A 10333-nucleotide genomic window follows, 5' to 3' on the forward strand; every position below is an offset into this window, starting at 1 on the left:
GAGGATGGGGCGGCATGGGGCGGGGGAAGCAGAATGGGGGGACGGGGTTGGGGGGACGGGGTGGACGCAGGTCTATAGGAACTACATTTCCCAGAATGCAACTCCCCATTGCTGGCTGTCACGCATGTCGTGAATTGTAGTCCTCGGGAAGAGACTATCACCCCCAACTCCCGGCATGCATTCAGGGTCGGTACCGTGTGGTGGGAAAAGGACAGTCGCGGGGCATGTTGGGAAGCGGGACCGGCCCTTTTCCCAGGCTTGCAACCGAGCGGAGCGAACGCATTCTTGAGACTACAGGTCCCAGTGACCTGTGCGCGAGAGGGCGGGCGAGTTCTTCTGCCGGAAGTCCGCTCTAGTCCGGGGTCCACTAACTGCTGCGAGAGCCGGAGCTGCCCAGGAGCCGCGGGACCGGGGCCGCTGGGGTCCGGACGGGGGTCGCCATGGTAACGGGGGCGCGCCCACGTGGGGGCCGGGCGGAGGGTGGGTCCACGTGCAGGTACTCAAGGCTCGGTCGGGTACTGACAAGCCTCCCCTGCCGCGGTGCGATGGTTTGGGCCGGGCGCGGGCTTTCAGGATTGGGGCCGACCCGAGGCCCGGGAAGGGGGAAGCTGGACGGTGATTCCCGGCGCAGGAGTGCACCGGGGGTCTCGAAGCCAGGGGACATTAGAGACGGGGTGCCGAGGGGAGAGGGCTGTGCGGGAGGGAGACATTGGAGATGACTGACAGGATGGGGGTTGAAGTAAGGAGGCAACTCGAGAAGCGGGATCTCGGAGGTGGTGGGGGAGGACTTGGAGATGGGGAGGGGGCGTCCCAAGAGAAAGGCGCGTCTCAAGAGAAGGGCTCTCTGGGAGTCTGGCAGGATAGTTGGAGAAGAATGGGAGACACTGGGATTGGAGAGAAGGGGTCTTTAGAAGCCGGAAGCTGACATCGAAGGCAGAGGGGGTATTGAAACGGGCGGGTTATTGCCGATGAGAAAGAGAATCTCAAGGGGACGAGACTGGGCACTGCAGACGGGAAGTAGGTTACCATAGGGAATGGGGCTTTAGAATCAGGGGAAGTGTGCCGCAAAGTGGGAGAAGGCTTGCACGTAGGGAGTGGATATTTGAAACAGATGTGGAGCAGTGGAACAGGTCTTTCCAAGAAGAGGTGCCTTGGGTAGGGAGCAAGCATGAAAATGTGAGAGATGGGGATGGAGTTTTTGGAGCAGGGACTGGGCTTTGGATCTGCCCCCACCCCCACCCCCCGCCCAGGGTGGGTCTTTGGACCAAAAGCGAGGATTCTTGGAAGGGAGCTGGAAAAAGAGAAGAGTGGTGGTGGGTGTCAAAACAAGGAGGGAGTCTCCCCCACAAACAGGGTCCTTGAAGGCAACATGGTGACCTTTGGAAAAGGGAAGAAGGCCTTGGCATCGGAGGAGTGATATCCCAAGTAAAAGGTCTTCTGAGGCATGAGAGAGGGGATTGAAACCCAGGAATTGGAAGTCAAGGGGAACAACGTGAGGGGAGGGGGCTTGGAGACAGGGAAGGTTGGGAGGCATCCAGAGGGAACATCAGAGGGGTGAGGCCACAGGAGGGAAGGGACCTCTCAGGGTAGATTCCCAGAGATGGAGAGATTCTAACTGGGAGAAGAAACAGGAAGAGGTGTTACAAGGGAATTTGCGGGTAAGAGGCAGGGCTCTCCCTCAACCCTTTTGGGTCTCCTTCCATATGCTCCTTATGTCTCTGGCTCTGCCCCCAGGTTGTGGCATCCTGGTGGGGGTCCTCCCTCCCCACTCACCACACCCCTGCCAGGCCTGTGCCCTTTCCCTTCCTACCCAGGATCCCTGGCCTGGTTGGAAGTGGTTTTCCATGGCTCAGCAGAAGGGGTTCTTGGAAGGAGAGTGTAATATCCTGTTTCTGTCCTGCTTGATTGGTTGGGGGAGGGGGGATAGAATATGGGAGAATGAGGCTTAGGAAGGAGAATGGATTCCAGGAATAGGTAGGGGCTCCCAGAGAGTAAGCCAGGGTATGGGGGTCCTGAGCAAAGCCTTTGGACTCCCAGTTATGCTTTGTGGCTGCGAGACTTCCTTTCTCTGAGCCTTGCTTTCTTCTACTGGGTAAGCACATACCCGTCTCAAACAGAACTAGGCCCAGAGACAGGCTTCCTACCTGGGTGAACTTGGGCCTAGGTTTTCTTCTACTACTAGTAGTAGTACTACTACTACTTCTTCTTCTTCAGGTTTTGTTCATTTATTTGAAAGAGAGAGCAGGATTGGGGAGAGGGGGAAGCAGACCCCTCACTGAGCAGGGAGCCCCATTAGGGGCTCAATCCCAGGACCCCACCAGGGTCATGACCTGAGCTAAAGGCAGATGCTTAACCAGCTGAGCCACCCAGGCGACCCCGGCCTTTGTTTTTCTTAAAGTCAAATGATGGTGAATTATAATACCGCTAAGAAGGAATACTTCTGTGACATTTAGCATATGCTGGTCACTGTGATACACGCCTTACGTTTATTAACCCGTGGGACTGTCTTATGAGGGAGGTGCTCTCCTTATGTCCGTTATACAGAAGGAGAAACTGAGGCCCAGAGAGGCTGAGTGACTTGCCCAAGGACATACAGCCAGGAGTGCCAGGATCCATTCAGGCTCATAGAGTCTCTGTGCTTAGCCACTTGGGCAAATGTGTCTCTGTCATCATAGTGCATTGTATGGAACGCTCAGGATGTAATGGGCGCTGTGCTAAGCACTTCTGGCATTAACTTGTTCCCTGTTCATAGTTGGAGGGTTGACCTGGCTTTTCAGAATCATAAAAACAAATTTCCTAGCCCTCACTGCTGATAGACACAGCTAACACGGAGCGTGTGATCTGAGCCAGGCACCGATCCGGATACCTTTCATATCTTGTTTTTATCTCGTTGCACCAAGCAGTTACATCACTCGAGAAGTGACAGGTGCTTTGGGAAACTGTTTAGCAGTGGCTGAAAAAGTTAGACGTACCGTTACTGTATGGCGCAGCAATTCTCCTAGGTATGTAGCCGGGAGAAGTGGAAACATACGTCCTGGTAGAAGCTTGTACGAGAATATTTGTAGCAGCCTTATTCACAGTCACCAAAAAGGGGAAATGACCCAAACGTCCGTCTCCTGATGGATGGATAAACAAAACCGGTCTATCCATCCAGTGGAACGTAATTCCGCCATAGAAAGAAAGGAAGCAGAGACACGAGCTACAGTGTGGGTGAACTTAGAAAACGTTGCCCAGTGAAAGAAGCCAAATTCAAAAGGCCATGTATTACATGATTCTGTTTATATGAAATGTCTAGGACAGGCATAGCCGTAGAGACAGAAACATTATTGGTTGGGGGGGGGGGGGGGGGGGGGGGGGGGGGGGGAGTGGCTATTAATGGATGGGGTTTCTTTTTGGGGTGATGAAAAAATTCTGGAATTAGTAGTGATTTTTGCACAAGTGTGTGAGTATATGAAAATCCACTGAACTGTATACATCTCCAAAAGGTGAATTTTTAAGAATTGGTAAGTGAAAAGAGGAAAAAGGGGGCTCTCCAGGGTTCCGACCGAAGAAGTCTGAAATTCAAACAGTTTTTTTTTTTTTTTTTAAGTTTTTACTTATTTATTTAAGTCATCTCTACACCCAACACGGGGCTCGAACTCACACCCTGAGATCAAGACTCACAGGCTTCTCGGACTGAGCCAGCCAGGCGCCCGTGAATCTCAAACGTTTATTGAGTGCCTGCTGTGTGCCAGCTACTGAATTAAGTTTATAAACATTTTAACCTGCCGACACCCTGCCAGGGGAATGCCTGGGTGGCTCAGTCGTTAAGCGTCTGCCTTTGGCTCAGGTCATGATCCCAGGATCCAGGGATAGAGCCCTGTGTCGGGCTCTCTGCTCGGCAGGAAGCCTGCTTCTCTCTCTCCCTCTGCCCCTGCTGTGTTCCCTCTTGGTTGTCTCTTTGTCAAATAAATAAATAAAATCTTAAAAATAAATAAATAAAAGGCACCCAGCCAAGGTGGATCCTCTAAGGGAACTCATTTTGCTGGTGGGGAAACTGACCTGAAGGGGGTGGACCCTTTGTCCAAGGTCAAGCAGAGGATAGTGGAGCCCCGGCCTCAGGGCCCTGGAGCTGACAGGGGAGTTGACGTGTGGAAGCAGTCATTCCCCTGGGGTGTTGGGACCACTGGGGTTGGGAGTACGTGGCCAGGCCAGCTGGACTGGACTCAGGCTCCGCAGAGAAGTCGAGAGCCAGAGGGCGGGGACCCTACTTACCCAGCAGGGCTGGGCGGGGCCACCGGTGGGCCAGCAGCTGTCTGGGCTGCTCTCACTTCCTCTTCCTCCTCCTCACCCCCAGATCCGCTTCATCCTCATCCAGAACCGGGCGGGCAAGACACGCCTGGCCAAGTGGTACATGCAGTTCGATGACGACGAGAAACAGAAGCTGATCGAGGAGGTGCACGCCGTGGTCACTGTCCGAGATGCCAAACACACCAACTTCGTGGAGGTGATGTCCTGCCACCCCCCCACTCGCCTTTTTCCTCGGCCTGGCCTTGCCAGCCTCCTGCCCAGCCTCTGACCGCCACAACCGCTCAGACCCTCTTTCCTTCCTACGTTCATTCCCTCAACATGCTTTTATTTATTTATTTATCCATCTATTATTTTTATTTATTTTTTTAGAAGATTTTTTATTTATTTGTCAGAGAGAGGGAGAGCACAGGCAGGGGGAGCTGCAGGCAGAGGGAGCAGCGGCCTCCCTGCTGAGCAGGAGCCCCGATGCGGGACTCGGGGCTCTATCCCAGGACCCCAGGATCATGACCTGAGCTGAAGGCAGACGCTTAACTGCCTGAGCCACCCGGGTGCCCCTCTCAGGTCCCCTTAAATCAAGAAGGCTCTGCCTTTAATTTCCATGACATCAGCTGGGCTGGTTGTCCCATAAATTCAACACACATTTGTTGGGGTGTCTGCTGTATAGCAGGCACTGTTCTAGGTATGGGTCCCTGCCCTGGGAGAGCTGATGTTCTGGTCGGAGGGAGACTGAACGTAAAGACAGTGTCTAGCGGGTGGTGAGAGGTGCCAGGGAGAAAAAGCAGCCGCTGCAGGAGATGGAGGGGCTGGGGTGCATGCACTGGGGGGTTGGTATGCAGGTGTGAGTGATTTCTGTAGTAAGTCTGGGAAAGGTAACAGTGGAGCCGAGGCCTGAAGGAGTTGGAAAAGCAGAAGGAGAGGATATCTGAGAAGGAGCACCCCAGACTCAGGGAACAGCAAGTGCAAAGGTCCTGAGGTGAGAACATACTGGGGCATTCCTGGAGTAGTAAGAAGGCCAGCATGGCTAAGGTGCTGTAAGCCAGAGAGGGGGGCCGACACAGTCAAGGAGATACCAGGGACAGATGGCAAAGGGCCTCGTGGGCTGCAGGGAGGACCGGAGCTCTTGTGAGTGAGGTGGCAGCCTTGGGAGTCTTTTGAGCAGAGGGAGGACATGGGCCAATTTAGGGAAGAGCAAGTTGAGGATGAAGACCAGGAGTGAGACGTCTGTTCACACCCTGGAGGAGAAGCCGGAGGGGGTGGTGAGGCCGAGTACAGAGAGGGGGCGGGATGCCATGATGTGGAAGGTTCTGCACACAGGGGACAAGGAAGGCCGCGGGACTCACGAGGGGAGGGACGATCGGCAGAGGGGAGCAACAGAGAGAAGAGCAGCCATGTCTAGAGGTGGGAGGTGAGGAGGTAGAGAAAAACCAGGAGACTGGGGGGGGGGGTCCCGACAGCCTAGAGAAAAGGATTTCCAGCGGGGGTGATACAGTGGGTTAAGCCTCTGCCTTCGTCTCAGGTCATGATCCCGGGGTCCTGGGATCAAGCCCTGCATCGGGCTCTCTGCTCAGCAGGGATCCTGCTTCCTCTGCTCTCTCTCTGCCTGCCTCTCTGCCTACTTGTGATCTCTGTCGTCAAATAAATAAATAAAATCTTAAAAAAAGAAAGAAAGAAAGAAAAAGGTTTCCAGGAGGAGGATGGAATGAGGGGCATTGTGGGGAGCAGGGTGGGGGGGGGTGAGCCCGCAGAGTGAGCAGGCCCACTCCCCTGGGGTGTCCTGCCGCCAGCGCCATGTGGCCTCCTACACCGAGTGCCAAGGGACCAGGAGTGGGTCAGTGAGGCAGGCTGGTCAGATGAGAACGTCCAATGGGGGCCTGACACCCAGATCTCAGGTTCCTCGCGATGCCAGGCCATCACTCATTCATGATGACCCCCAGAGGGTAGGGCTGGGATGGAGCAGCGGGGTGGGGGGAGGGCACCTGACTCAGCCTCAGGGTCCAGGAGGGCTTCCCGGCAGAGGGAATGTTGCGGGGGACAAGAGAGAACTGGGGACTGTCAGGAGGAGGAGACACGAAATAAATAACGTCTCTCTTACAAGACTGAGGTCAGGGCAGGCTTCCTGGAGGAGGGCTTGTGAGAGCAAAACCGAAGGTGAGTGGCCAGCGAGAAAGGCCTAGGCCACCCAGACTTTCTGCCTCTCGTTTGTTCACTCGTACACATTCCTTAGTACCTGTTACTCTCCTGTATTGCTGTGCTAACCGGTTACGACAAACATAGTGGCTCAGATCAACGCGGATTCGTTGTCATAAACGGTTCTTGAGGACAGGTGTCCAAAATGGGTCAGCAGGGCTGGGTTCCCTCTGCTGGCTCTGGGGAGCGTCCGTTTCCTTGCCCTCACCCGCTTCTTGAAACCTCTCTCTCCGAGCCGCACTCTCCTGTCTTCCTCTTTCCCTTATGGGGACCCTTGTGATTTTTCTGGGCCCATCTGGAAGATCCAGGGTCCCCCCCCCCCATCTCAAGATCCTTAGCTGAGTCACACCTGCACAGTTTTCCTGTCCACAGAGTCTGGGGATCAGGGTGTGGACCCCTTCCTGTGCAGGGTCCTGCTGGGGCACAGTGATGACAGCCCCAGCTCACAGTCCAATGAAGAGACCGACCCATCCCCAGACAGTGACGCCTGGGGACATGGACACAATGGCAGGCGGGGGGACAGAAGGGTGACCTGCCCCAGCCTGCAGGAAGAGACTTATCTGAGACCATGTAGCCAGAGAAGCCAGGAAGGTCTGGGGCGGGTCCCTGAGAAGCCCACAAATTGACAACCGAGGTGTTGGGACAAGCAGGGAGGGTGATAGCGGGAGAGGGAGAATTTCAAGTTTAAAAAGAAATGGAGTGCTGCCCAGAGTCAGCTGTGACATTGTCACGGTCGGTGGTGGCATCTCCAGATGGTTTTCCTGTCCTCTCAGCCTGCCTTAAACCCTCTCCTCCAGAGCAGGGACCTTCAAACATTTGATTGTGTGTCTGTATCAGTTAAAAAAAAAAAAAAAAGTAGGCGCTTCTGGTTGGCTCTGTCAGTGCGAGATTCTTGATCTCCGGGTCATGAGTTCCAGCCCCGTGTTGAGTGTGGAGCCTAACTTAAAAAAAAAGTAGAGTTTGCATCCTGATACATGGTTATTAATCCGCAGGTTATGTGCGGGAATTACTACAGTAATGTCAGAAAACATCCTCGAAGCACAGAAATTAACAGAATGAGCTGGGGGGGAGGGTGGGGAGAAAAAAAGAGGCTTAGACATCAAGGACTAATGTTAACTTTCGCCGTTGCCACCAGGTGGCGACAAAACGCGCGCGCGCCTAGACCCAGCGCGGGGGAATTGGCCCATTTGAGCCAAAGACACTGTGCTTAGCAAACCAGTGCGCCTGTTTGTACGTCTGTCTCTTAATCTTCTTCCCCACGTGCATAAGGTTAGAGTCTGCGTCCTTGCTCCGTACGTATTTATTCCTGCGTTGTGTGTGTTCGTTAGCATAGAAATAGTTCTGTTTTGTATTACAGTTCAGTTCGAAGTCAGGCTGGGCTTGTCTTGGTTCCGGGCGGTGACCGCACTGCCCTGCACGGAGCCTGCCTCACAGGTGGCGTCTGTGCGATGATGGCATGTTAGTTCCAGGCTAAGGACTGCGACTTTCTCCAGAGGCGACAAGCAGGGAGCCATGGTGGGTGTCATGGAACAGCCCAGCTCCCTCTCAGCTCTGGGCTTTTTCTTACAAGCTGTTTCCTCGGCCTGGAGCACTGCTGTTCCTTCTCCAGGTCTCAGTCCGGATGCCCCCCACCCCCCTCCAGGAAGCCCTCCTGGGTCAGCTGCCCACACTAGGGATGACAGAGGATGACTGTCTCTCCACTGGACCAGAAGCCCCGGCAGGGGAGGGCCAGGCCTGTGTCAGTCACCACTGTGTCCCCCGCACAGGGCCAGACAGAGCAGGGCCTCAGGGACCACGCGTGGGGTAAGGACCCTGCCCAGCCCGCTGGGTCCTGGGCATGCCGTGTTGCTGACAGCCTCTCTGCCCCACAGTTCCGGAACTTCAAGATCATTTACCGACGCTATGCCGGCCTCTACTTCTGCATCTGCGTGGACGTCAACGACAACAACTTGGCCTACCTGGAGGCCATCCACAACTTCGTGGAGGTGTGCGGGCGGGCTCCACGGGGCCCAGGGGTGCCAGGAACACGCCTCGTCTCTCTGTGGAGTGCACAGATCCCTGCCCCCCCCACCCCAGCCCCCACCTGCAAGGGCAGCTTCCCTCTGCGCACACGGTGCCTCTTTGTCCCTCCTCCTCTGTCCGGTCTGTCTTTTCTGCCCTCCTCGGCTGCTATCTGATCGTCCTTGTTCTTGTTTCTGCCTCTGATTGTCTTCGTCACGCTGTCTCTTCCTTCTCCCTCCCCCTCCCTCAGTTCCTCTTGGTCCCTCTTCTGGTCTTTTGCCATCTCTTTCTGATGGTGACCTTGGCCCCGTCCCGAGCATCTCCCTCAGACCAGCTCTCACCCTCTCTGCCTTCTCCCCCAGGTCTTAAACGAGTACTTCCACAATGTCTGTGAACTGGACCTGGTGTTCAATTTCTACAAGGTGGGCTTCCTGGGGAAGAGGAGGGGGCCAGGGGGGCGGGGCTTCCGGGGTCCAGACCGGCATCCGTTGCAGGGGTGGGAGTTGCGGGTGGGGGGGTACCCCTCTCTCACGCCGGGGTCTCCCCACACTCTCCCTTCGCTCAGGTTTACACGGTCGTGGACGAGATGTTCCTGGCCGGTGAGATCCGCGAGACCAGCCAGACGAAGGTGCTGAAGCAGTTGCTGATGCTCCAGTCCCTGGAGTGAGGGCAGCCAGCCCCTCCGGCCCGGCCCCCGCTCCCTGCTCGCCCCCTTCTCTGGGCCGGGGCCGCCCGGCGCCCACCCTCCCCGGGCCAGGAGGAAGGCCCCAGCTGGGCCTGGGCCACCGGGGAGGGGACTGCACCCCACTGCCTCTGGGCCCAGCTGTGGGCAGAGGCCACCTCGCGTGAACCGAGTAACCGTGCCGTTGTTGTGTGACGCTGTGAGTGCGTGTGTGGAGCCCCCAATAAACCCGTGGTCCCACCCGGCTTGTGTCTCTGAGTGCTGGACTGTCGGACCTAGGAGCCACAGGCCCTCGGGACGCCCTGCCATCGGGGCATCTGTCAGCCGGTGGACAAACACCCCTCAGCCTGGGGAAGGCCGGCCACCCAAGGGTGCTCGAGCCTGCCGCTGCCCCTAGAGAGCCGCTGAGCCTGAAATGGGGGACGGATTTAGACCGTAGGCATTGGCCACTAAAATAACACTCTTGCCAGCACCAAGCGTTCCCATGCGTTAGTTCCCCAGACCTCACAAGATCCCAAGGAAAGGACTGTTAGTACCCCCACTCTCCAGGTGAGATCACTGAGGTTCAGAAGAGGAGAAGACTTGCCAAAGTCACGTCGTTAGCATGGTGAAAAGCCAGGTCTGTTCGAAGCCCGGGCTTCATCGTTTTTAACCCCCAGACTGGACGGCTGGCCTCTTGCCTCGTTCTTCGTCTTTAAAATGGGTTGGTCACGGTTTCGATCTCACAGGGTGCACTCGAGCATGAAGATAATGCTGGGAACGTTTAGGAGGTGTCTGGCGTTAGAACACATTCACTCCACAGACATTAAGTGCCTGCTGTGTGCTGGGCCCAAAAGGGGACAGCGAGCACTAGTTACACTGATCATGATTTCAGACGTGGGAATCCGGCCTGCAGAGGGGACGCCTCCACAGATACGGCTGTCACAGCAGCGTGTCTGTTTCTTCCTGCCGCTGCAACCCGTTACAGCTTCAACCAACAGGGACAGGCGACTGGCCACCTGGGATTGGGGGCACAGGGCGAGGCCCAGATACGCAGCTGGGTGAGGGGGTGGGAGTGGGTCAGGGGAACGTGCGGTGGTTGTCAGGACCTGGCGAGTGTCTGGGTTACCCACAGCCACCGCGACACATGACCACAAAACCGGCGGTGTGAAATGAGAAATGGAGCCCCTCACC

General features: G+C 56.0%; 1 protein-coding gene across 2 annotated transcripts; it reads left to right on the plus strand.

Annotated features, from left to right (window-relative positions):
* Window positions 1-294: 294 nt before the first annotated feature.
* On the plus strand, window positions 295-9405 carry LOC111160803 (adaptor related protein complex 2 sigma 1 subunit). 2 transcript variants are annotated; one of them, XM_022524155.1, is made up of 5 exons: window positions 295-443; window positions 4337-4486; window positions 8349-8462; window positions 8841-8900; window positions 9044-9405. In XM_022524155.1, the coding sequence occupies exons 1-5, from the start codon at window positions 441-443 to the stop codon at window positions 9143-9145; spliced, it is 429 nt and encodes a 142-aa protein (XP_022379863.1). In that variant the 5' UTR covers window positions 295-440; the 3' UTR covers window positions 9146-9405. The 2 variants fall into 2 exon arrangements, with proteins under 2 accessions (XP_022379863.1, XP_022379865.1); XM_022524157.1 differs by lacking the exon at window positions 295-443 and adding an exon at window positions 546-554.
* Window positions 9406-10333: the final 928 nt, after the last annotated feature.

This window comes from Enhydra lutris, unplaced genomic scaffold (assembly GCF_002288905.1).
Source record: "Enhydra lutris kenyoni isolate GAN:26980312 unplaced genomic scaffold, ASM228890v2 scaffoldscaffold77, whole genome shotgun sequence".
In the NCBI taxonomy this organism is placed as follows: Eukaryota; Metazoa; Chordata; class Mammalia; order Carnivora; family Mustelidae; genus Enhydra; species Enhydra lutris.